Source organism: Mus musculus, chromosome 19, assembly GCF_000001635.26.
Source record: "Mus musculus strain C57BL/6J chromosome 19, GRCm38.p6 C57BL/6J".
In the NCBI taxonomy this organism is placed as follows: domain Eukaryota; kingdom Metazoa; phylum Chordata; class Mammalia; order Rodentia; family Muridae; genus Mus; species Mus musculus.
This window is the reverse complement of record NC_000085.6, coordinates 58295442-58323015: the sequence shown is the minus strand read 5'-3', so window position 1 is coordinate 58323015 and position 27574 is coordinate 58295442. Positions and strand designations below refer to the sequence as shown.

Here is a 27574-nt window from a genome sequence, read left to right as displayed (position 1 = left end):
ACACTGTAATTTTTTCCATGATAGCCCCTATTATCAGTTGTCAGGGGCTGTATTTTCGTGTTCATATGGATCTTTCAAGCACCATTCCACTGACCTAGTGACTGACCTCGTGACTGACCACATGGCTGACCTCCTGACTGACTTCTGAGTTCTAGTCTTTTACCACTTCAAGACTTCAGGCATCTCTCCCTTGGAATAACTTTGTTGCTAGTTTTTTTGTCCTAATGGGGTTAATGTATCTGTTTTCTCCATGGTGTGGAAGTGCATACATGTCTTGTTTCAGTTTCTTGCTTCTCTCAAGCTTGCCACCATGTCTGCTTCCCTCTAAAAGTTTCAAAGTTTTGATTCTTGCAAGTATTTAAAATTTACATTCAATTACGAATACTTTAGATTCATATATAGTATATATAGTATGAAGTACTTGGATCTATTAGCGTTTAAGATTTTAGTTAGAAGGGAATTTTTTTCAGCTCATATTACCTTATATTCCTTATAAGTAATCAATACAATGCTCAGGGCACATCATTTATGCAGTTTACTATTTATCAACTTAAGCTGAATTCCAATGTGGTTGGTCTTGGAATAATAGGGGCAAATTTTATACTGCCCTGCCTAAACACCAGAATAGGTAACCGCATAAACACTATGAGTCAGTCCATGGTACCAAATTATCAGCGCACAGTTAGAGCTTAAGCTGTCATTGGCCTACCCAAAGCTTTTATGTGGAGAAAATTTATCTTGCTAATACGCTGTGATTTCCAGGATAGCATTTTATTTTTTGGCAGTAAGATCTGGTCTAGCAGAATCACATGGGAGGAATTAAAGATTCTCGTGGATCACCCAGATCCACCCACAAAGCCAGACTGGGAGCAAAATCCTTGCTCCTTGAGAAGATTCTTATGTTCAAAGAAACCGAAGCATTACTGGTTTGATGGCCTGTCATTCCGTTCTGCCAACCAGAGCGGTGATGGGGGAACCCCAGCTCAGCACACCTCCTCCAGCAAAATCATCAGACTCTGAGTCTTAGACTCACAGGAGAGCATCCCGCTAGAACAGGAATCCAGACCACTGGGTCTGTCCATTCCCGTCCTTCTGAGGGAGCTGCTGACTTCATCGTGAGTTTATCCTCTGTTGAAGGATTTTGACTTTGTTCCCGTGGCTTTTCCAGTGTGTTGTCAAAATTTCCACACTCACTGCAGGGAGGGAAGACTACAGTAGGAGGAGGAGCCATGACAGCTAGTGACGTTTTTTCTCTCTGTGAATCCAACTAATGTTCAGGTGGTAGCCGCAAGACGTGGACATCGCCTTGCCATCAGCTGAGAGCAAAGTGACAAAGAAATGTGGGGCTGTAGCATGGAAACTGCCATCAAAGCTGTTTATAGATCGTCTTGGATACCCAACCAGTTGTTTCTATGGGTCAGCCCAAGGGCCAGTAGACTAGTCATTCTATGCTAAAGACAACTAAAGAATTTAATTCCAACCCACTTCTTTGTAGAGTCAGTGACCTTCCAGATGTTAGGGGAAAAACCATGGAGTTGATGGTTACAGTTGGAGAATAGCTCTGCCCAGTAGTCTGAAACCCAGCCTTCAGACCTGGTTCATCAGAATACCTCAGCTTTCCTCTCTGCAGTAATTCAATTTGAACGAGCGCACACTCGGGGTATATGAACCATATGACTGGTTTTAAGCAGGGATAAAGCGGAGATTGTCCTCCCTCCTTCCTGAATGGCAGAATCATTTTTTATTTCATTCTGCTTGGCCCAGGAAGCAATTAAAGCTCCCACAGTATGAAGCATTTTCATCAGGTAAGGCATTAAAAATACCAGCCTGTCAGAGTGGGAAGTGGACCTGGGCTTTACTGCATCTATTCTTCAACTGCACTAGGGCATGACACGGCAAATAGCATTCATTTCATGCAGGGGAAAAATAAGGTCAGCCTTGGCTTTAATCTTTATTATGAGGGGCCCAGTCCCCACTGGAATGGAATGAGTGGATGCACCCCATTTAGCTTAAAGTAACAGATCTATAGTGAGCTGTTAATTTGTAGATAAATACGGGTTTTCCACTGTTGATGTTTCTTGATCCACACAAAGTGGTTATATTAATACTGAAACATTATTAATCAATAGTCGGCTCTTTAAAAATACATCAGTGAGACTACCCAATTACCTTTAAGTATACATCAAAGGGCAGCTGGGCAACCTGACACACATACCCAGAGTCCATTAGAAGCCACTGGACATATTAATTAAAATTTTTAGTTACAATGAAGTTGTACACTGTGGCTGGAAAGAAAAGATGCCTTTGGTAACTAACAACTGTGGTGAATTGAAAACTAAGAATTTGAAAATAACGATTGGGAACCAGAAAGATCTTGTGGATTTCAGGGATAGTGAGACATGGGATAGATCCAGCGTGGAAGAGGTTTCTGTTGGGACAGTGAGCTGAGGATGCAGGTGAAGGGAAGAGCGGGGTTCTCAGATATGATACTAAGTGCTATCAAGGGAAAGTTATTTTCACTGAGTACCAGTAAAACCTCACTTTGAATTAAAAATCAACACCATGAGGTAGGTAACACAATCCTTGCTGTGTCCCGAGGTGTGGAGGCATCAATGAACTTGATCATTAAGGTGACCACAGATGCGCCCCCCCCCCCGAGTGATCCTGCACTTCCTGTCCCACCTATTATGGTGCCCTTGGTTGTTCTGTCCTCTATCAGCAACAGGGAGCTTCCTTCCCCCACTGAAGGTCTCACTGCTGACAGCCCACCATGGGTCTCTCATCCCTGGAGATCACTGGTCTGGTACCCTGCTGTTATAGAAAGCCCAGAAGCTTAAAATTGTTCTCCATCCCAGCTCTGTGTTTACATGTTCATACACTGCCAGAAGACAAACCCGGAACTCTTAACGATGAATTAAAACACTATGCCCATGATACCACACACTACTAAGACCTGGATGGCCCAAGGAAGAACATGCCACCGTAACACGGCTACCATTACTGACTCTGGTCTTCTCCATTCTAACTGGGCAGCTTTGTCAGCTAGAGGCAGTTTCATCCCTTCTATAGGAGGCAGCCAACTGAGTCCCTGCGACTAACTGTTAAGGGTCACACACCTGTACCACTTTCTCCCCAGCCACCTCCGTGTCTGTCCCTAAGCCATTATCCAGCACAAGCCATCCACTGAGAATTGTGAGAGGTGTAACTGATTGTCATTTGACGCAAACGAAGTTTTTAGGTGGGCATTAGTCACTGTGTGAGATGCACTCACGTCAGGTGGAAGTAGTCAATTATAGACTAGAGGTTTTATGGCTACATTATTACCGTCATACTATTAGGTTTTCAGCTGTAGGATTCTGTCGGATCGATCCGTGCCAGGACATTGATGGATAGCTTTGTTCTTCAAATGTCAAATATGTGGGGCTTCTGTACATTATGTGTTTACTGACACACTAATCTTGGGTAGATACCTTTCCCCTAGGCTGCGTTCAGCTCTTACAGAGGTCTGCTCTCTTCCCACAGAAGGCTGTTGAGGGCTTCCAATCACATTTGAAGTTTCCTTTCTCACCTCTCACAAAAGGACTGATGAATTATTTGCATTTTAGAGAAGTGCTCACTACACAGAGGAGATCTCTTATCTAAGTAAACAAAGAGTGAGAGACCTCCCGTCTCTTTATTCCCATCTTAATATGCCGATATCACAGTGAAATCAGTGATTGATTTCAGAGTTTGGCTTATATTTCTGGAACTTTGTCTTGCTGTTTGACTTTTCTTTTCTTTTAAGTTACACACATTGTGTGTGTGTGTGTGTGTGTGTGTGTGTGTGTGTGTGAGTGTGTGCCTGTGTGTGTGAGTGTGTGTGTGTGCCTGTGTGTGTGTGTGTGTGCCTGTGTGTGTGTGCCTGTGTGTGTGTGTGTGAGTGTGTGTGTGAGTGTGTGCCTGTGTGTGTGAGTGTGTGCCTGTGTGTGTGTGTGAGTGTGTGTGTGAGTGTGTGTGTGTGCCTGTGTGTGTGTGTGTGTGAGTGTGTGTGTGTGCCTGTGTGTGTGTGTGTGTGCCTGTGTGTGTGTGCCTGTGTGTGTGTGTGTGTGAGTGTGTGTGTGTGTGTGAGTGTGTGTGTGTGCCTGTGTGTGTGTGTGTGAGTGTGTGTGTGTGTGTCTGTGTGAGTGTGTGCCTGTGTGTGTGTGTGCCTGTGTGTGTGTGTGAGTGAATGTGTGTGCCTGTATGAGTGTGTGTGTGTGCCTGTGTGCCTGTGTGTGTGAGTGTGTACCTGTGTGTGTGTGTGTGTGTGAGTGTATGTGAATGTGTGTGCCTGTATGAGTCTGTGTGTGTGCCTGTGTGTGTGTGTGTGTGTGCCTGTGTGTGTATGTGTGAGTGAGTGTGTACCTGTGTGAGTGTGTGTGTGTGTGTGAGTGCCTGTGTGTGTGTGTGCCTGTGTGTGTGAGTGTGTACCTGTGTGTGTGAGTGTGTACCTGTGTGTGTGTGTGAGTGTATGTGAATGTGTGTGCCTGTATGAGTCTGTGTGTGTGCCTGTGTGTGTGTGTGTGTGAGTGCCTGTGTGAGTGTATGTGAATGTGTGTGCCTGTGTGTGTGAGTGTGTGTGTATGCCTGTGTGTGTGTGTGTGAGTGAGTGAGTGTTTACCTGTGTGGGTGTGTGTGTGAGTGCCTGTGTGAGTGTATGTGAATGTGTGTGCCTGTATGAGTCTGTGAGTGTGTGTGTCTGTGTGTGTGTGTGCCTGTGTGTGTGTGAGTGTGTGTGTACCTGTGTGAGTGTGTGTGTGTACAGGTCATTGTACTTGTGAGGAGATTGGAAGACAAGCCACTGAGAGTTGATTCCCTTCCTGCTATATGGGCTCTGGGGATACGCTTAGTGGTGCTTTTCCCTGCTGAGCCATCTTGGCCTCTCTGGCCCTTGACCTACCTTCCCCAGAGTCACATTTCATCTTCAGTTTTCTCAGATCCCTGCCTCTGAACTCTGAACCTCAACCACACTCTAGTCTCCAGCCACCTCCAAGTGTGGTCCTGTTGACAACACTGGGTAGATTGAAATCCTTCCAGACTCGTGTGAAGCTCTAAGGACAGACTCTAAAAAAATTAAAACTAATAACTCTTAAATCTGACATTGATAGCGTGATGTCTCTCATACCATAAACCAGCTAAAACTAGGAGAGATCATAATTTCCCACCAAAAAGCCAACTTGGCTTCCGTTTTCTTCCCACCCAAGAACTTCTAAGAAGGCACACCCTGGCTCACAAAAATGTCCTCTACCTTCACAAGTCACATGCCCCGACTTGGAGCTCTGTGTCCCTAGACCAGGTGCCACGTCCAGCTGTGGTTCACACTGTAACATCTAACCAGTGCTCTTGGGTAGGCTCATTAGCTGCTGCCCCTGGGGAGAAAGACACTGTCCGATCTTTGCTGGCAGCTCTAGACAGACATCTCGGCAGATTCTTGGGAGATACTCAGTTCTCATTTCCTAAGGCCAAAGGGCAGAAGGCTCGTTAGTACCCATGTCGGGCAGTGATTTGGTAGGAATGCAGTCCCAGAGATGAGACTCCTATGATTCTTCCTGTTTCTGAAAACAAAATCTCTCCCCACCCCCACACTGAGACAGGGATCCAGGACATCCTGAAGGGTAAACCTCCACTTCAGCTTTTCAGCCCTCAGTGCCTTCTACACAGGAGGGCAGTGTGGCTGGCTGTGCTGAGATGGGCAGTTTTTGCTTTTCCTGTGCAGGAAAAGTGCCCTCACCAAAGGGTGACCCTGTACCTCTGGCAAGTCCTGGGGTGCTGGGTGCAGCATTAGCGGTTGGCCCGATCCAGAGCACTTGCCTTGAAGGTCACTCTGATCTCTCCAGGCATAAAGCTGATGGAACCATCCTGACCTCGACTCTCACATTAGCTTCAGCCCAGAGTTAAATGGAACCATTCATGTGGACATCGCTCACAAAAACCAGCTGCTGTGCTACCTTTTCTCTGTTAGAAAAAGCTCACTTGGACGCTTGGAGGGATTTTCAGTAGAGCACATGCTTTTTTTTTTTTTTTTTGGCTTCAGCTGTAGTTTTTTTTTTTTTTTTTTTTTTTTTTTTAAACTCAAAAAATATCCTAATGGACAAAGGAGTTCTGGGTGTTGACATAGTTCTCAATGAACCCTTGATTTTTAATTTATATAATTTCCATGTCATCGGGAATATAAAAGTTAACATTCTGGTGTTGAGAAACTATGGGAAGCTCCATTGTAGAAGCAGCAGAAGCTGTGGCACCCATCTGCCTCAACAGGCGAACAGCATTTCATGGACAGGTGCCAGGCGAGGGGAGGGGAATAGGAGGGGGAGAACTTCCCTTCCTGGAAGTGGCTTGGTGCCCAGCACCACGAGGCTAGAATTGCATTTACTCTGAAAATCCCCCTGGGAGAAGGAGCTGAACCTTAAAGTGATCAAGATGTACTGGAGGTCCTGACTGAGGAATTCTTCAAATAAAAACACCTGGCTTTGAACAGTCTTTGAGCTAACCGGTATGGTCTTTCAAATAGGGATCTAACAAGGATCAGAGGGTACAGGTGTGAATGTATTCATTTGCAATTTAGAGCCAGAGAGTGGAAGGGGATCAGGAAGAGCAGGAAGACTTCTCATCAGCCCATTAAATAAAACTCAGTGTTCACCGAGCCACGCTTATCACACACAATCCTGCCCATTCTGCTGTGTTCTGCTTCTACAGCTCGGAGGAGGGGTGGGTTTCCGAAAACATGGGAGAGAGGGTTGTCCTGCTAATGTGCTTCACCTTAAGCCACCTTGAAGGTATGCACACTGTAGTCATCTGGTCTACCACAACTGAACTGTGGATAAAGATGACTGTCACCTGCACACTGCAGTCATCTGGTCTACCTTGACTGGAGACATGGATAAAGACTGTCACCTGCACACTGCAGTCTACCTTGACTGGAGACATGGATAAAGACTGTCACCTGCACACTGCAGTCATCTGGTCTATCTTGACTGAACTGTGGATAAAGACGACTGTCACCTGCACACTGCAGTCATCTGGTCTACCACGACTGAACTGTGGATAAAGACTGTCACCTGCACACTGCAGTCATCTGGTCTACCACGACTGAACTGTAGATAAAGACAACTGTCACCTGCACACTGCAGTCATCTGGTCTACCTTGACTGGAGACATGGATAAAGACTGTCAATTGGATCTTCCTGGGGAGATCGATGAAGGGCTGATGCATCAGAAAGCACCTGATAGGGTCCACAATCTGAAAGTGTGTCCAGAGCACACAGAAAGCCAGGTTTGCTATGGAGATAAGTGACTGTGGAGGCGGAAGACCATAGGAAAGGCTGATGCCATGGAAGGTCTTCCAGCTCCCAGATGTGCCTGTCAGAGTCATGGGAGCTGTGTAAAATATAAGATCTTAGAGCGTAGCCAGATTTGATAACTCCTGGAAAGAATGGTTGGACACTAAAATCTGTTTATACAAAAGAGAAAGTGTATTATTTACTGCAAATAGGAGGACACCATAAAGCCCGTGACTAAACAAAATCTCACTCATCTAGCTAGACAGGAAGGAAACCCCTTGACTACAGGGAAACACTGTCTTAAAAGACCGACTTTGCAACTAGGGAGGTGGCACACAAGCATGAGGACCAAAGTTGAGATCTTAAAACACACATGAAAGATGGGGGGCCTGCCCACCCACTGTGATTGCACTTCGAGGGGACTGGAGTCAGGGGATTCAGCTTACTGGCTAGACTAGCATAACCAGTGAGCTCTAGGTTCAGCTGGAGACCCTGCCTCAAGGTGTGGAGGGTGATGAGAAAGACACTTGAGGTCAACCTCAGGCTGTCACAGCACCAGCACACACATCCATGTAAGTCTACACACATGCGAACACACAGGAAGTCCCAGTTGTGCCAGCTCACAAGCTCTCCTTTGCACTCCGCCCCCCCCCCCAGTGTATATTAAACAAAAGATAGACATAGAATTCAGAATCAATCCACCTATCTGACTCACTAAGGGCCATTCCTTCTCCGCCAGCATCTTCTGGAATGTAGCCACACTATTGCAAATGTTTTCCCCACCAACTGGCTCCTTCTGTCCTGACCACAGTTCCTGGCTATACTGGCCTTTTGTGAACACAGAGCCCTTTAAATACAAAGCATTGCCATTATTATTCATGCGGCTCCTGTTTATCTTCCCAAAAGAAACAATTGAGCTGTAGCAAATGAGTGATCGTTCCAGGGCTGTGGCTAAGGGAAAAGCCACTGCAGGTGGAGCGGCTTAATGGGGTATTAATTGGAACGCAGGTGAAGGCAAATAGGTAGCACAGCAGGTATGTAAATAGGCTAGTGGGAGGAAAGGCATTGAATTTTATGCTCTTTAACTAAAAATAAAGGCTTGATATTTAGCTTATCTTTGCTGAAATCCACACTGTGAGGCCCTGACAACCACGACATCACCATCGATTCATTATCTCAGCATCCGCTCAGCTACTTAACAGGATCTTCAGTCTTTGCCTTGGCTTTAAAATGCAGACTTTGTCTTCTCTGTGTGTCTATCAGAGGCCAGGATAATTGTTGAGAGTTTTTGAGTACAAGCAACCTTTGGGTCGCTTGCCCATCTTCTGGTTGTATCCAATTTCCCATAACATTGTGACTGGATAAAGAGCTCACAGAACATACATTCAAACAAGTATACCCATCCAGGTAGCCACCTTAGAAACAACGTATCCCAGGCAGAATACCATTTTGAGACACATCATCAGGCAATGGTTCTCAAAAGCAATTTATCAGTCACCCACAGGAACTGAAAAGCTCTAACATAGACACTTCTCTTCCTCTCTTCTCCTAAGCATTTTGTTCAACATTACCACCTAGCTAAATGACATTGCTATTTAAGCCTCATCCCTGGGGCTGCTGGGACTGCAGAAATAGCTCAGCAGTCAAGAACACTGGGTTACTCTTCAGAGGACCCACGTTCAATTCCCAGCACCCAGATGGAGCTCACAACCCTTTATAACTTTTGTTCCATGGAATCTGGTGCCCTCTGCTGGCCCCTGTAGGTACTGCATGCAGGTGGTGCACAGAAAAAAAAAACCACTCAAATAATTAAAATATATTTTTTAAACCGTTCCTGATGCAGAGACTCAGGATTGCTCAGAGATTTTATGAAAAGCACCTCTCAGACTACTAGGAGAGAGCTTCCAAAGTCTCCAGAGAGCTGGTAGCATTCTTGAGGTAACATTTCAACCTTCCCAGGGTACATCACATTAGACATTCTTTTGTATAGTTTTAATTAAAAATCACATCATTTTCTGTCTTTCTTTGCCTCCTTCTAATCCTTCCTGTATAGCCTGCCTTGCCTGCTCTTGAAATCATGGCCTATTTTTCTTAATACTTAGAAACACTTACCCCAGGACCTTCTGGTAGAAAACCATTCTGAGACCACCTCATTGGGTAATTGTTCTCAGAAGTTATTTATCAGTTACCCACAGGAACAAAAAACATAAAGGATCCATCCCTTCCTTTCTCCTGATGAGCATTGTCTACATTACAACAACCTACTTTGTTCAACACTCACTACTAAATGACACTTGGCTTTTAAGCCTCCTTTCTGGGTCTGTGTGTGTGTGTTGGGTGTGTGTGTGTCTCTGTGTGTGTGTCTGTGTCTGTGCTTATATGTTAGGTATGTGTGTGTGTTTCTGTGTGTATCTGTGTGTATATATGTGTATGTTGGGCATGTGTGTGTATATGTGTATGTTGGGCATGTGTGTGTCTGTGTCTGTATGTTGGGTAAGTATTTGTGTGTGTGTGTGTGTGTGTGTGTGTGTGTGTGTGTGTCTGAGTGGGTGCATTTTTGTGTCTGTGTATATGTTGGGTGTGGGTTTCTGTGTCTGTGTGTATTTGGGTGTGTGTCCCTGTCTGTGTCTGTGTGTGTCTGTGCATATGAACGTGCTTATCTGCCCAGTCCACTTAGTATTCCTTGTGTGCATATGCTTTTAGGGCTGCCCATTGGTATTGAATAACCAGGTAGGGGCTCATCTCTAAGGCAGAGTTTTTCTCCCACTCTGAGCATTCCTTAGTTGCCTGTAGTTCTGTGTCAATGGGTGTTGCCCATTAATATTTCTTTCTTCCATGTCTGTTGGCATTGTACTTCAGGTCTTATTTATGCAACCATTATTATTGTGGTATCATGGGTGTGGCTTCCTTGTCATTCCTTGGGGACGCAGCCTGATCCTTTGGCTCTTACAATCTTTCTGTCTTCTTTCCCATGATGTTCCTTTTGTTTTAGGTGCAGGAGGTTTTGTTGTAAATGTGTCAGCTGGGGCTGGGCACCACGTGATTACTCTCACTTCATTTTAGTTGATTGTGGTTTTCTGTAATAGTCTCCATCTGTTACAAAAAGAAGTTTCTTTGATGGGTAGTGAGAGAAACATCTATCTGTGGGTATAAAGATAAATATACAGATGCAGTTTGAAATTATGTTGGTTTAATAAAGTGCCAGTAGTAGGTTCTTTTCTAAGGCCCAGCACTCCAGGGTAGTTGGATGGGCTTCCAGGACTGGGAGTGATTTCCCTGCTGTTAAATGGATCGTAAGTCCAGTTAGAGAGCTGTTGGTTACTGCAGAGGTATGGGTGCCACTACTGTACCCTGAGGGTTATCAAGCAATTCTGATCATTGTTGTGGTCCATCGGCATCACAACCACCTTAAAAACGTAGGCACGTTATCCTACGGACAGCTTTTTATTCACAGTAACCTGGAAAGTTATCTTTTTAAGCCATTTTCTATTCTTCTAATTGGTCTTCTTGGTGGCAGTATGGCGCTGGGGGAAAGCGAGGGAAGACTCGATTAGTTTGCTGGCCCATATCTGCTGCCTTCCCCGAGGAGACGCAGCACCTGTTTTGAAGATGTATTTTGTCTTTTACCATTGAAATTACTAAATACCAGTGGAGCTTGCATAGGCTAAATATTAGTGGATTTACTTTTCATACGCCATAAAATGAATTAGGTTTATTTTATCATGCAGATCCTTCCGATAGTTGAAGTACTCATTAATTTTACTGCTAATGAGATGTTAGCAATTAAATACCTTTAATTAATGAAAATCAGGGAAAAGCAAGGGCTCTTCTCTGTGCCTTCATAAAAACAGGGGGAAATAGTTATGGGCCTTGCTTTTATATGATGTTTGCGGAAAGACCACAAGTCTGAGCTACTTTTCTGGTCCAGAGAAGCCATTAAGAGATTTTGCTTTGGGAAAATGAGAAGAGCAGGCACATTTGGATGGCATAAGAGCGTCTGAGGTTGGAGAAGAGAGGCCCATAACTGAAAACCAGCCCTACATGTAATAGCAAATTTCATGGTTGAAGATGCAGCAGGATTGAATGCAATTAATAGTTCTGTAGCCATGGCTGAGTTCTGGGGTAGGCCCTGAGCACATAATTAGATTATTAAAAATGGCCTGTCTTAGGCCCGCTATTTCTAAATTGAAATCCAATTATGCTTTTATGATTTTTTGCTGAAAAATGTTTAGCTGTTTTGCTTGAGTCTGCCTCGAAGACCGTTTCCTCTCTGCCTCAGCGTTTGCACACGTCACAAGACATTTGCAAACAAATCTGACCTCAATTATCTTGGAATCAATCTTTTGTTGGATAGAATATATTTTAATGAGTGTTTTTATGTCAAATATTGTAATCATGCCTCCTAACTTGAGGAATTTAGGGATGGTGATAGGAATAAAAAAAATCTTTTAATGATAGGCATGTGCATGTTTTGTTTTTGTTTTTTTGTTTCTTTTTTAAAGAAGACTAACCATGGCATCTTAGCACTCAGAGAGGCATTATGCCCAGATATGTGCTGGAGTGGGTTACAAGACAGACTTGGTGCCATTTGCAGTTGTTGGCAGCAGAGCTGTAATAAAGCAGTTGTTTGCAGAGAGATGGCCTCCAAAATCTCGCGCACTCCTGCAGTGTGGATTTAAATGCTAAGTTAAATATTTATGAACCCAGGATTTTTATAATTGATCATTCCATGATTTATACACTGTAATTATAATTAGGTTGAAAGAGATTTTAAAAAGCCAGTTCCCTGGTAGCTGGGGCCATTAAATAATGCTAAGCTGCCAAAATAAAAATTAGGTGGGAACCCAGCCACAGAGTTCTAAGTGCCTGTCCCCATGTCTGACACACAAGGAGGTACCAGGCCTTCCCAGGGAGGTCCCCTGCAGTGTGGACTCCTGCTTCACCTGGGATCGGTTGCCATGCCTTTGTTTCAAACCTAGTTGAACATAAACAAATAGAAAATTTCAAGGAGCTGGCATATAACAAAAGAAAAAGGTGGTGGGGAGGTTGGAAAGGTTAATTAAAAATGTAATGATCCCATTTGCTGAGACAGCACTCTTAATCACGGTAGCAGCGAGCCCGGGACTGGCACACCACTTACAAGAGCCATCTAATTTTTTAAGGTATGGACATAGCTGGGGAGATGTAGGATGAAAGCAGGTGACTGCATGCACGTCAGGAAATGGCAGTCTAAACGATAGAAACTGCCTTTGACTCGTGGTTAACCCTGGAAACTGTCTACACCCGGTAGAAGAATTATTTACAAATCCATAAGTGTTCAGAATGCTTTCCCTGGTCACAGCCCCAGAGAGCTTAGATTCGGCATCAGGCTTCGAGTAGTTGTGTAGAATGTAAAAAAGGGGGCCCAGCAGGAAATGCACACCGGGTAATACAATAGGTCTGAAACGCGTGTAGATAGGAAGAAATAGGCTCCAAACAGCCTGCACATGGATCTTAAATGTAATTCTTTGCACCTCAGCTGGAAAAGGCCAAACCCATGAAGGATCAATTACAAGGGTCACAACCCATGTGATCAGATTTTGCCACCTGATCCTCTCAGATATCAGATGACAGTCAATGTGAGCTTCCAGAAAGGCTTGCCTACCCCTGGGAAGAGCTTGGCGCCTGGTGCTCGTTTTTCATTTGCTGGGCTAATACATTAGAGGGAGAGGAGTAGTGGTTGTGTTAACATGGCAATTAATCAAGTCAGAAAGAAAGAAGGAACCAGCAGGGGCTCTGTTCTGCCAGCCCAAAAGAAGGGCGCGGAAAGATAGCCGGAAGTTGGCAAGCCTTGGTAAACAGCACTTTCTCAACGTGTCTCGTTAACCTTCTGTGTGCTCTGTCATATTTCATGCAATCCATGCAGATTTTAATGCACTTACTGCTTGGTTCCTCCTCACAATCAGCAGAAATAGATCGCTCGCTGTCATCGTGGCTTCATCGTGAGTAACACCAGTGGACTAGCAGGTGCTGGTGTTGACCAATAATGGTGGCAGTTTTCTGAGTGTAATGCCGACTGGTGGCAGTGGTGGCCTCTTTGATTTGGGACAGTGAGGGGATTATTATTTGGGAAAAGGCAGTTTCTTGCTTCAGAGATGTTTGAATTCGAATACTTCTCTCATCCCACTGGGCATCCCTGATATAACTCGTCTCCCCAGGTGGGACAGACCTCTATGTTTGACCTGCTGCAGGTCAGGGTTGATTTTGGGTCCATGCACTTCCTGAATCAACAGAGAGGCCAGTGCCTTTGAGAGAATAGAACCTCTCTCTGCCTGTGGATTCATTCTGCCCTTGGTCATCGTTCTTAATATTTAAAGTTATTCTAAAGAGCAAAGTCTATTGTTCAGCAAAGCAGAGGGTATTGAGGATCGCAGGGACTTCATTATCATGTCTTGAAAATGGGAAAGCAAGGTGCATGAGGGTGAAACTGACTGATACATTGATGTACAGATGATTGGACCACATTGAAAACCAAAATCTACCCAAGCCTGATAGCCCATGCCTATAATCAAGACACTTAGGCAGTTAGCTCAGGAGAATTACGTTTTGTTCAAAGACAACCTGGATTATAGACTTATTAAAAAAGCAGATAGGTAGATGATAGATAGATAGATGGGTAGATAGATGATAGGTTAGGGTTAGTAGATAGATAGGGATAGATGATGATGATAGATAGATAGATAGATAGATAGATAGATAGATAGATAGATAGATGACAGATAGACAGATAGATGAAAGAGACATACAGGGATGTCAAATATATAGATGATGGATGACTTATAGATGATAGATGGATGGATGGATGGATAGATAGATATATGATAGGTGTTAGGTAGGTAGATGAAAGGTAGAGATAGATAACAAATAGATGATAGAGAGAGATAACAGATAGGTAGACAGACAGATGAAGATAGATAGATAGATAGATAGATTGACAGACAGCTAGATAGAGATAGATGAAAGACAGAGACAGATGATAGAGAGATAGAAAGAAATGACAGACAGATGTGGCTGTGATTTTTTTTCTTATATCTCAATTATGTGATTCTCAAGTGTGAACTTTGCAGACGACAAACATCTTCAGGTCACAGTGTCAGAGGGCCAGGTATGCCTGGGCCTAAGTTGTCACAGTGTCAGAAGGTGGAGTGTGCCCTCATTTTCTCTCAGCTGTGTTTTGTGATTCATGCCATTGTGTATATCGAGAGTGAACCCTCGTTTCTTACTCCTTGATGGTTCTTCATTGTCTGCCTGTTAGGCTGTGTTCCTGTCAGTGAGTGCATGAGCTGTTTGCAGTCTGGGGATATTGTCAGGACATTATCTGCTGGTCATAGTTTGAGAACTTCATATAGGAGAATTAACATCACTTTCTGGCACTCAGCAAGTCTTCCTTCCCAAGTACATTACCTCTTTCCTAAGTATTATTGTTACATACATGCATGTGCTCGTACACACAAACATACACACACACATGCACACAACCCACTGAGTTTATGTAGCAGTATACTGTCCATACATGTGTCAAGGCTTGACCATTTAGTGTTAGACAGGCTACACAGGAACTAGCCCCTGGAGAAAACAGATCTTCCCTCTCTCTTGGCAGCCATTAGCCACACATAACACTTACTCTTGGTGTGGGCCTCGTGGGGCTGTCCTTGTCACTGTGAGGGCCTGTTTGGGCAGCCATATTGTTGAGACTTCATGGGTGTATCTTTCTAGTCATGTCTGGGACATGCCATCAGTAAGCATCACAGATGTCCTGGTCCTCTTGCGTAGGACCTTCTGATACTGGGAGAGTTAGTTTTGGGGGTGCTTCTGGGCTCGTTCAACCTCCATCCCCACTAATCCTATGCTCTGCCCTCAGCAATGCAACCTTGCTGTTGGTCATAGGTCTTCACTTAGATATGATGTCTGCTTGACATTACGGTGATCATTGAGTAGAATGTAAGTGTCGTTTGTTGTTTTTGTTTTGTTGGGGCAGGGTTTTTCTGTGTAACAGCCCCAGCTGTCATGGAACTCACTTTGTAGACCAGACTGGCCTTGAACTCACAGAGATAGGCCTGCCTCTGCCTCCCAAGTGCTGGAATTAAATGCTTGCACTACCACCGCCCAGCTGTCTGTGTGGTTTTTTATAAAACACTGCCTACATTTTCCCCAATGCAGAGTTGGACTTGCAGTCCCCAGTCAGCAAAGGGGAGGCTCCATATTTGCTTTGCACTTGAAGTTGCTGGTCTTTATTTTAACCATTGTAGCTGCTGAGTAAAACGTCCATTGTAACTCTATTTTGCTTTTTTTTTTTTTTTTTTTTTTTTGCATAACTCACGATGTTGAATACTTAACATGGGATTATTGGGCATTTACACATTTATCTTTGTGACATATGTGTTTAAACATTTGGTGTGTCTTGAAAAGGGTACTTTCTTTTTACTTTTAAAACATTTTAAGCATTCTTCCTATTTTAAGCATTCTTCCTATTTTCAGATGGTAGTACTTTATCTGATAGGTATTTGTGACTATTTGTCCTGAAGGGCTTCTATGTACGTTTCTTTATCAGTGTTCTTGCATCAGTAGGAAGTTTGTAATTTCTCTAAACTCTAACCTAGGGAATTTTTTTGATGTTATTCTATTCCACGGTCCTATAATATTTATTGACTGCCTAGATTATTTTATCTTCTAACAAATTCGTGATTTTTGTCTTTATATTTAAGTCTATCCTATATTGAATTTATGCATGCTGGGGGTGGGTGAGAATCTGGGATTTTTGTTTTTATCCTGGTGCTGTTTGTTGTGAAGAGATTTTCTTCCTTACCCCGTTGTGTTTCTTTAGTATTTGTTTTCAAAACTCAAATATCTGAGGGTGCCTGGTGTGGACACCTTGCTGAGCCCTGCTCTGCTCCACTGTCTAGGCCCGTGCTGGACCTCACTGACTTCATGATTGTAGTTTTACAGTAAATCTCGAAGCCACTTGAGCATCTCAGCTTCATCCTCTGCATTATTTATGTTTCCATGTGAATTTTAGAATGTGAACGCCAATTCTAAAGCCTTAAGGTTTAGAGGTAACTGACAGTATTTATGTTGGGTCTCCTGATCCATGAACATGGTATATATTCCATTCATAATTCTCTTTAATTTTTATCACTGGTGGTTCTTAACTTTTCAGTATCTAGATGTTGCATGTGTTTTTATTTGTTACATTTTTGTGTTTTTATTATTTTGTTATTTGCTATCTAGGTTATCTGGAACTATTGTAAGTGGAATTGCACTTTAAGTTGCCCCAATGGTTTGCAGCTAGTATATAAAAGGGATGAGTGTGTTAATTAGATTTGTTTAGTTATTCCACAATGTGGAGCACCTATTGCAGCCTTACCTTATACCTTATAAATACTAGTTTGTCACCTAAAAGTTTAACTTGTGGTATGGGATGCTGACTCTGTGTGTGACATGGTTGCTGTATCAGTGCAGCAGCTGTGAATTGTGACCTGCTCAAGACCAAGCCACTCAACATTACACGTGGACTGGGGAGGGAGGGGTGGCTGCCTAGGGAGGCAGAATCACCCTTGTGTAGGGATGGGGCCACTGGTAGGTTGCCCATGCCCCAGTGGGTGCCCCCACCCATGTGCCTGTAGAGTCCTCACTGAACTCCGGGTCATTGATAACACAGGATAAACCTGTGAACTCAAGAAGGTGCTTTTGTAGTGATTATGTTATATCTTTGACAGGTAAATTTAGTTATTCTAGTGGTTTCATATATTCTTTGGGATTTTTGAAGTCATTTGCAAACAGGCATGTTTTGGGGTGTGTGTGTGTTTATGTGTAGTGCTTTCTATTTATTTCTGTTGCTTTATTACAAAAGGGAAGATCTCTACTACAGTACTGAGTCTTCATGGTCCTTTGTCCCAGATCTTAGGTGGAGACATTATTTAACTATGAGATATGATTTTATCTGTGTGTCATAGCTACTCTTTCTCAAACTGAGGAAATCATTTTCTATTCTTAGTTTGCTGAACATGTGTTTTGAGTGAGGGTTCAAATTCACCAAATGTATTTTGGTTTTGCCTACTAAAATATTGTTTTTTGTTTTTTGTTTTTTTTTACATCTTGAATTCTGTTCCTGTGGAACACATTGATTTTTAAGCTCCAAACTTCTCTCAGATCCTTGGGGAGGTGTTGTGTTACCTTCCTAACGTATTGCTAAACAAGTACTCAGATTTGGGGGAGATTTTTACATCTGTGCTTGTAAGGAGTGGGAGTCTGACGTTTGTCTGTTTTTTCCCTCTGTTGGGTTCTTATGTTTTGATTTTGCTGGTCTCAAGGAGATGAGAAATGTAGTGGAAGTGTTTTGGGTCATAAGGGTAAGAAATGGGACAGAAGTCACATGACCTGCAAGGTGGAAATAAATTGGTTTTGCCCCTCCAACTATGCCAGGTTGTACACTTTGGAATTTGTCACGGGCTATAGAGAGCAGAAAGGAGATGATGGACTGGCCAGGCTTAGGTCTGGCAGAAATAGAGTCGGCAGAAAGGGAGGCAGAGTCACGCCTGTGGCCAAACTAAGTTAGCCTTGAGCAGTTGGTTCAGACATAACGTACTTTCCACTTTCCACTTTCTACACACACACACACACACACACACACACACACACACACACACGCAGGGGGAAAACTGGGCTGAGGCAGTGGCCCAGGCTGCAAAGCATTTGCTGTATTAGGATTGGGAGCTGAGTTCAGATACCCAGTGCACACACACAAAAGCACACACGGCAGACTCTCTGAAACAAGTGCCAGGCTGGAGGAGACAGACAGACAGACAGACAGGTTCCTGAAGCTCCCTGGCTGGACAGTTTAGTTGAATACATGTGCTCCAGGTCCCATGAGAGACCCTGTCTCAAAAACTAAGATGCAGAGTGAAGAGAAAGCCACCTGACATTGCCCTCATGCTTCCCTGTGTACATGCAGACATCTGTGCACACGCGTAAACATGTACTGCATGTACACACACACATACTCACACAGAGAAGAAAAAATTAATCACCTATATAATACACACACACACACACACACACACACACACACAAAACGTTAGGGAACACAAAAGTACACATCAGCCAAGTATTTCTTAAGCCATGTGTCACTGTATGGGTTACTTCCAAAGAAAAAGAAATACTGTGGGTGTCATGGGTTGACTTACTACTTGTATTATACTGTTATCTTAGATTTGTAAACAAAAAGAGCCTTTGCCTGTTTACACACAATTATAAAAACAGCACAAATGAGCAGTAAAAGGTCAAGCTTGGAAATCAGAAGGAAACAAATGAATAACATTAGCTTACTGTAGAGGATGGCATTGCGTTGCTGGAACTAAGAGAATTCTTACCCTCGAAGGAACCTGGCAGTTGATGGGTTCATTTTCGTCCGGCAAGCCTGTGATACCTGGTTCACGCAGTGACATCTTCTCTGCCACTGTTCCCTCCGTGGGGTTCCAGGCACTGCTGGGTCATGCCTCACTAGCTATACATCCCTTACGTGCAGACCACCTCTGTATCACACAGCTGCTTTTGTTTTATGTAGATTTCAGAAAATACCTTTCATTGGATATCAGTGCACACACAAAGGGACCACCATCTCTCCTCAAGGGCCTACCCCAAGAGATGTGGAATAAGAGTTTATTAATTTTCAGTTATCATAAAGCAGTTTTCATGTCACAGGGGAGAAACCCAGAGGACTATAGACATGCAAAGACACAATTCACTATCATTAGGTACAACAGCCCAGCATTAGACATCTCAAGGGCGCAGGTATCATCTGCCTGTCATGTATGAAGCCTAAGTACTATCCCTCAGCACCATACAAACTTTGTATGACACACTAGTGACCTCAGCACCCCAGAGATACAGGCAATGGGATTAGAAGTTCAAGGTTGGCCTTAGCCACAAAAGCAGTTCAAGGCCAGCCTGGAGTGCATAAAGCCATGTACTTAAAAATGAAAAGAAATTGCCAGGCAGCGATGGCTTTAATCCCAGCACTTGGAAGGCAGAGGCAGGAGGATCTCTGAGTTCAAAGTCAGCCTGGCATGGAAAGTGAGTTTCAGGACAGTGAGATAGAGAAACTGCCTCAAGAAACTAAACTAAACTAAACTAAACTAAACTAAACTAAACTAAACTAAACTAAACTAAACAACTAAACTAAACTAAACTAAAAGAAAGAAAGTTTTAAAGTGAAGGCTGTCAGTGTTAACCAGGTCCAGAGACTGGTGTCTGTGTCAGGGCTCACAGTGGCTGTGGTATCTGTGTGTGTCAGGGCTCACAGTGTCTGTGGTGTCTGTGTGTGTCAGGGCTCACAGTGTCTGTGGTGTCTGTGTGTGTTAGGGCTCACAGTGTCTGTGGTGTCTGTGTGTGTCAGGGCTCACAGTGGCTGTGGTATCTGTCTGTGTCAGGGCTCACAGTGGCTGTCCCCCCTCTGAGAGTCCTGGATTCTGAGAGTGGAGCAGAGAAGCAGACATATGAAGAACAAGGTGGACAGAGAGTTCCAGGAGTGCTTGATGAAGTGACAGAACTCTGAAACAGCCACATTGCTCACCCTGAAAGGCTGGGGGTCCTGCTTAGCAGCCTCCACATTGAACCTGCAGGTCTCGGAAACCACAGGCAGAAACATGGAACCGAGAGCAGAAGCTCACACCTTGTGGTGCCAGGTTGTAATGTAGTTTCCCATGTGGAATATTTTCTTAAAACCGTTATTTGTTTTGCTTTGTTTCATTTTGTTTTGTTTCATAAAGACTTTTTTTTTTCCTTACAAAAACTCCTTGAAATTCTGGAGTTACTTTCTGTGTCCTTTAGGTTTTTGTGTTGTAAAAACTATTTTTGAGGTTATGATAATAATATCTAACATGTAGTCCCCACCCCAGTAGTTTAAAATACTCTTGCTTACTACATTTTGATTTATTTTGTGTGTTTTCAGAGGGTGAGAGAGAGCTTTGGTGTGGAGGTCAGAGGGCAACTTGTGTTAGCTGGCTCTTTCCTTGTATTGCATGGGTCCCAGGGGTCAAATTCAAGTCATTAGACTGGGCACCAAACACCTTTACCTGCTGAGCCATGTCAGCCCTCCCCTCTCTCACAAAAACGTAAGGCTAAATACAGGATCAGTAACTTTAGACAGATTCTTGTTTGGAAGATCTTTCAACTTGAAGGTGGAATTTTGTTCCTGTTGGATAGCAACTAGCTCCATCCCCTTTTCTCAGCCCAGAACCTTCTGTGTCTGTAAGTTGTAGTATTTACTTTCCTTCCGTGAGTGGAATCACTCTTGCTTTTCCTTCACATATTGACTCATTTCACCTAGCCTAATGTCCTCAAGTTTCTTCTATATAGTCATAGGTTGCAAGGCTTCCTTCCTTTTTTAAGGCAGAGTAATATTCCCTTTACCCTTACATACCTGTTGCTCTATCTTTCAGCCCCACTCAGCCCACCTGGACCCTTTCCTTTCTTGTCAGTTCTACAACCTCTTATAATTTCCCAAGTGCCTGCCTTCAATTAGGGGAACATGTTGAGAAAGAAAGAGAGAACAGAGAGGTGCCAAGCCTAAGAAGACTTACTGGGGAGTCTAATCTGTAGGGTGACAGTTTGCTGCATCCCACTTGCTCTGAATGGTCAGGGGCGTAACTGCCAGTCAGCTGCTGTGGGCCACCTTATCAGAGAGTGAGCTCTGAAAGGCTCCTTCACTTCACTTTCTCTAGAGAAACCCCTTTGTAACAGTTGTAACTGTTACTTCTAAATGTCAAGTAGCCACAACCTAGAATCTCTGGAGAAGAGTCTTAGTTGAGTAATGATATTTATGAAGTCGTTCTGTGGGCATGTCTCTGGGGCATTGCCTAGATTGTTAATTGAAGGAGTTAACTGGAAGAGGATCCAGCCCACTGTGAGCGACACTATTCCCTAGGTGGAGGACTGGGTGCAGTGACTATAGAGTGAAGAAAGCTAGCAAGAAGTCAGCATTCATTTCTCTCTGCTCTCGGCTGTGGATGTGATGTAGGGAAGCTCTTTCAGACCTCATCCTGGCTTCTCCTCCATGACAGGCTGTGCTTTGGAACACAGTAAGCCAAATGAACCCTTTCCCCTCTGCATTGTCTGTTTGTTAGGGTGTTGATTGCAACAAAGAAACTAAGCTGTGAATCCTGAGCTTAATTCTTAATTCCCCTTGTCTGTTTACATTTATTTGAAACATCTCCATTGCAATTGGCCCAGGCAGCGTGTGCAGCCGCCTAGTGGAATCTGCCTCCTGGAAGCCCTCGCCCAGACCATACCAGAGCAGCCCACAGTGGACAGCACTGGTTTTCCAGACAGCGTGGGCATAGAGAGCTTGAGCAGAAGGCAACATATGCTCGGTGGTGTTCTAAAGCCGGTGAAATATAAGCCCAGGGAAATTCTATCCAAAACCCTAGCTGAGCTCTCCTAGCCAGGGTTCACAGAGCCGACATTTTGCATGTGGTGAGTTAAGTGGTAATTGAGGTTTGCAAATTTTTATGTGCTTTATTCTGGTTTTCTTCCAATGGCCTGTGAGCTGAAACTTAGATGCAGATTCTCTGGAGTTGCTTCTCCTGCTTAGAGAGGCTGGCATAATATTTTGTCTTCTGGGCTCAAATAACCATGTAATTACTCTGTAATCATATAGTAATTAGCATGTTCTATACGCATTTATTACATAATTATATTCCTGGAGGATTGCATGGCAATTATACTCACATTCACCATATCATTTTATATACTGTATCATGAACAAGTATGTAATTTGTTACTGTTTTCTTTGATCCTGATTTCCGTTTACCAAGCCGGAGCTGAAAACAGTTCTCCAGTTGCCTTGTTTACTGGTAGCTGGGCAAGTGCCTGAGTTCCCATGGCCTGGGTCCATGGCTGTATGTAGACATCTAGGGACTACTGTAGGCTCTTTCCCCTTGCACACTAACTTTGTTGTGGACCATTGTGTTATGAGCTTTGAAATCCCCAGAATTCTAGAGCGCATTGGCCAGGTGAAAGACAAGGCCTCCGATATTGTGGGGTGCACACAAACGCACTTACACATGTGTACTGTGATCATCTCTCTTTCTCTGCCTTGCAGTGGAACACATTTCCAAAGGGAACAACTGCCTCGATGCAGCCAAGGCCTGCAACCTGGATGACACCTGCAAGAAGTACAGGTCCGCCTACATCACCCCCTGTACCACCAGCATGTCCAATGAAGTCTGCAACCGCCGCAAGTGCCACAAAGCCCTCAGGCAGTTCTTCGACAAAGTTCCAGCCAAGCACAGCTACGGGATGCTCTTCTGCTCCTGCCGGGACGTCGCCTGCACCGAGAGGCGGCGACAGACTATCGTCCCTGTGTGCTCCTATGAAGAACGAGAGAGGCCCAACTGCCTGAATCTGCAAGACTCCTGCAAGACAAATTACATCTGCAGGTGAGTGTGCTGTCAGCAGGTGGTTAATGCTGCTCTAGCTGCCAGGCTGCAGTTTTCTGTGCTGCCCCAGCAAGGCTGCCAGCTCCAGCAAGACCTCCAAGTCTTCTGAGTGGATCAGTAGAAGTTTGACCTCTGCATCTGTAGCAGCTTTCATGGGGTGTTCTTCTCTCACCCTGGGGATGGGGAATGCTTGAGGCAGAAGGGGAACGTCTTCTAAGGTGCGGGATGCACCCAGGTGAGGTGAGGTAGCCATGTGCCCAGTCAGGTTCCCAGGGGCTGCCAGGCCTGTAAAAGAGCTTGCCAAGAATACAGGCTCTTGATCTGTAGGTGCAGAAAAGTGGAAGAGACCAGACAGTGGGTATCAGCTGTGTCCAGCCTTTTATGTGTGTGTGTGTGTGTGTGTGATGTTGTAGAAAACTTCTGCTCTCGTTTTGACCATTTATTGGTTTCTTTTAAACCTTTGAAGGAGTCCATGAACACATTGTCTGTGGAAAGAGGAGGAGGTTGGGGAGAACGGGGGCTTACACTAGCCCCTTTCCATCCCAGCCCTCCAGCCACACTGTTGACAGTTGGATGTCCCTCCTCCCAGAACTTAGAGCTGAATTCAGTCACTGTTAGAAACGAGGAGGTGCCAGCAAGCAGAGATTAGCTCTGCACACCGACGCTTGGTTCTTTGAGAAGAGCAGGCTGAGCCCTGAACTGTGGACAGTCAGGTCATCACATCTATACCACAAGCACTTTGCCCTCAGGGTTGGGCACAGGGGACTTCAATGCCTTTGTTAAGCTGACTTCATAGGTGTGTGGTAGGTGGACAGATGGGTGAAACTGTGACCAGGTACCTAGTTGTTTTATAATAATATATTATCCGTTTCTAAAGACCAGGGATGAAGAGGAGAACACAAAGCCTGATGTCCTAGCTCACATTAGCCATGAATTTTATTCGGGTGCATGGGACCCCATTGTTTCTTTAAAGAAATAGTGACCAAAGGAAAAATGAAAGTCTTTGTATGCATGACTGTCCTATGCTGAGGATACGCCTTCTCCCTCGCCTCTATCTTACATCCATTCTTTATGTCTGTGTATATGTGGGGTGTGGGAGAATTTGGGGTGCACATAAACACGCTCATGCATGTGCACTGAGGCCATAGCCCAGCCTCCAATATTGTAGGGTGCACATAAATGCTCTCGTGTGTGTGCACTGAGGCCAAAGGCCTCCGATATTGTTTCTCACCACTGTCCACTTTGTCTCTTGAGACAGGGTTTTTCACTTTACACGGAGCTCACAGATTCAGTGGGGCTGGCTGGCCGCCAAAGCCCTGGGACCTGTCTCTGCCTCTTGTGTTCTGGGATTTCAGGTGCACTTCACCAGGCTTGTCTTTTTCTCGTGGGTTCCGAGGCTCACACTCAAAGCCTCTGGGTAGAGATTTTCTGAGGATAATGGCCACACACCTGCGTGTGGCCATTTGTTTGCTTTGTTGAAAGAAGGGATCTGTTGTTCTGGGAGGAACGTGAATGAAGCTTGACAAGGGACAGTCTCTGTGCAGAGAGGAGTTGCTCTGTTTCCCAGCCACTGGTCCCCAGAGTCATCTTGGGAGAGAAGGATGCGATACAATGTCCTGAGATGGGGTAAGCCACAGGAAACCAGGTAACTCTCCCCCCTGGGGTGGGGGGAGGGTGAAGCAGACACAGCTGAAGGCAGGATAGGGTAGCAATGGAAGTGTGGCATTGCATGAAGGTTGGGAAGGCTCAGAAATTCTGAAGAACCCTGTTCCCATTGAGCATAACGGATTACTCCTGTGTGTGAACAGGACTTGATTTCTAGCATCTTCTTTGGCTTAAAACCAGGCACTTTCTCCCTAAGACATCAACCTACTCAGAACTGGGTCTGAAGACGGAAGCCTGGATTCTGAGTAGGAAGGGATGCCAACAGGTCCCAAGGGGATCAGCATCTCCATTGAGTAGAGTAGTGGCTGGCCAAGGGAGTGAACCCCTCTCTTCAAAGGTTTATATTGTACATGGCTTCCAGGGAAAGTCTGTGACACACTCACACACCCTAGAAGTCTACCATGAGTAGTGAGCTTATATTCATCCCCCTTCAACTCCCACGCACACACTGCCATGTGCTGCTAAAGACAGAATTCCTGCACGGTTGTAAATTTGTTATACAGCAAGGGCTCCTGCTCAGCTAGGGATGAGAACTGGGAATTGAAGACTTGAAGGTCTCTGGGGAAGCAGCAGGAGGAACCTGTAGATAATCAAATGGATAGGCTGCTGTCTTGAGGCTCAGACTTCCTCCACACAAGATCAAGTTCAAGAAACTGAGAGACACTCCCTTAGCAGACATAGACTTAGCTGATAGGGCAGAAATGGAAGTGGACTTAAGGCAAGATAGTCCTTGCCTAACCTCAAGTGTCCCAACCCTATCAAGGCCAGAGTGGTGGGGACAGAAGCCACGCATAGTGGGGTCCACACACAGTGGGGTGGGAGCCCTGTAAATTCGCTGACATCTGGAGGTGGCATTCGTACTGCAGTCTCTGCTGCCCTGCGTAGAGCTCAGAGACTTTGAGAGTCAGAGCTAGGCTTATCAGGGAGCCTAGCAAGGGAAATTTATCTCAATGTGATTGATGGATTTTTGTACCCTGCCTTGAATCTTTCCTGGGAAGGTGACTCAGGGGCTTCCCTGGTATTACCCCTTGTTAGGTTAGTTAGCCCATAATGTCTTTCCAGAGCCTGGGCTTATTATTTGTGATTATCCCCTCCATTTCCAATGTGGCAAATGTAATTTGAGCCACTGAGTTAGCTAGTGGTGTTTGCTTTCAGTGGGTTTTTATTAATCTTGTCTTTAATTTTATGCCTTTTATTTCATTTCTTCTCAACCCATCTTGAGGAAGCCGTCATAATACCTACCCGGGGCAGCAGTTGGTAATGGCTAGAACCTGGGGTTCTGTGGGCTCCCTGCTACAATTAATCACCCCTCCAGCCCCTCCAACACCAACCCTGGCTCTGCTGTGGTGACTGAAGGGGACCCTGTGAACACCCACAGCAGGAAGGGTGACGGGAGAAGACGCCACATGTTTCATATTACCCCCTCTGCATGCTTAGACTTTCCAGAGAGCCCTTCCTGGCTTAACATCCTTGCCTATCAAAGAGCTGCCCAAGCTGATTAAAACTACCCTGCAAGTAATGTTTGCCTACCGTGGCCTTGAGGTTTCCATCCGGAGGGTCCCACGGTACCTCTGTGTGAACCCCGCCTCTCTTCTGCCTTGTGCCTTCAAATAGATAGGAAGCAGAGTGACTTGAGGTTTGCGGTTTGCCTCTGCTTTTGTTTTCCTTTCCTTCCTTTCTTCTTCAGTGAAGCTGACAGGCTCTTTCCCTCTTGGGGTGGCTGGGAAGGAGTGAGCTTGACTGTTCAGGCCTCTAAGCTTCTCTGCAGCAAAGCATGCACTCAGGTGTTATCAGATGGCTGTGATAAAACCTGAAAGCTCTGTGCTCCTCCCCTGGAGCACCTCAGTTCCCTGGAGCAGAAGAGCTCACATGCCAGCTTCCCTCTCCTTGCTTGCCTCACTGTCTGGAAGGCTGACAGTACCTAGTGTGGCCTCAAGGAAGCATGTCCTTCATTCCTGATGCAAATTACATTATATACATTATTAAAATTTATACTCTGCCCACCTCCTCCCTTCCCCCCAACACTCCAGCGTTCAGAGTAAGCTCTGCTCTCCAGTTCTGACTCAGGGTAGCAGAGATTTGCTTCGACTGCTCTTACCTCTCTAATTAGTCACTCGGGTGCTTGGCTATTCTCATTGCCAAGAGAACCTCCTCTTGAGCGTGCTGCTGCAGCTTGCGTTGAAGAATCACAGAGATGGTTTCATCCTCATTCTTCGTCCAGTGCCAACCAAAGAGGGAGCCAGGGGCTGCAGAGCAGGCCACCTGTCTTGTGGCTCTCGGGGCTCTGCTGTCCTTGCTGAGTGGCTAGGGCTGCGGTGATCATTCTGTGCGTGCGGCAGAAAGACTACAACATTGGATGTCTGTGTAGTCACTAAGGCGTTGTGCCTCAGAGGGCTGGGTCTTGGGGAGCCTCCTCCAGGGCCAGCTGTCCACCTTGGAATGTGTCCCAGGTTCCCTTTTGCTTGGCAGCATGGCCCTCTACAGGGAGAGTAAGTGTCTTCTCTGAATTCAGTAATGCTGGTCTGCTGGACATGGTTATCTGCTTCCTTCTCGACTGTTCTGGTAGCGTTGAATACGGAAAGGATAAGGAGGCTGGGTACGTGGAGCCTGCCTTTAATCTCAGCACTCGGAAGGGAGAGGCAGACAGGTCTCCATGAGTTCGAGGCCAGCCTGATCTGTATAGTAAGTTTCAGGCAAGCCAGGGATACACAGTAAGACCGTCTCAAGAGAGATCATCTGGGGTTACAGAGATGGCTTAGCTGTTAAGAGTACTTGTTGCCCTTACAGAAGACCCAAGTTCAATTCTGAGTACCCACAGGGGGCTCACAACCAGCCATAACTACAGATCCATGTGATGTGACCCCCCCCCTTTCAGATCTCCTTGGATATGCATGTAATACATATATTGTAATACATTGCAGGCCAAACACTCATACACATAAGAATAAAATAAAATAAGTGAATAAATATACAAGTATTCTTTAAAGGAAGGAGTCAGGGGCTTGGAGACCTCTCTCTGAAACTCTCATGGATTCCTGGAAGCATACCTCTTCTTCCTCCTGCAGGTACCCAGCTGTAGGTCTGCACATCTTCAAAGTAGTAGCTTGATGAGGTCACCAAGTGGCTCTTCTTCCC

At 44.9% G+C, this 27574-nt stretch overlaps 1 protein-coding gene and 1 long non-coding RNA gene across 9 annotated transcripts in view; one reads left to right on the top strand and one right to left on the bottom strand.

Moving 5' to 3' along the window:
* Positions 1-27574, top strand: part of Gfra1 (glial cell line derived neurotrophic factor family receptor alpha 1) — a 220366-nt gene that overhangs the window by 132931 nt on the left and 59861 nt on the right. For all 8 annotated transcript variants that reach the window (NR_104342.1, NM_001285457.2, NM_010279.3 and 5 more), the window contains one exon: positions 22438-22774. Coding sequence is in view for 7 of the 8 variants with exons in the window: in NM_001285457.2 (NP_001272386.1) it covers positions 22438-22774 (337 nt within the window). In the remaining variant the exon portion in view is untranslated. The remainder of the gene's footprint in view (positions 1-22437; positions 22775-27574) is intronic.
* On the bottom strand, positions 22668-26812 carry Gm10007 (predicted gene 10007). The gene is made up of 3 exons (NR_040449.1): positions 26538-26812; positions 25970-26043; positions 22668-22768 (listed from the first exon to the last, which is right to left on the bottom strand). It is a non-coding gene; the product is annotated as a predicted gene 10007 (long non-coding RNA).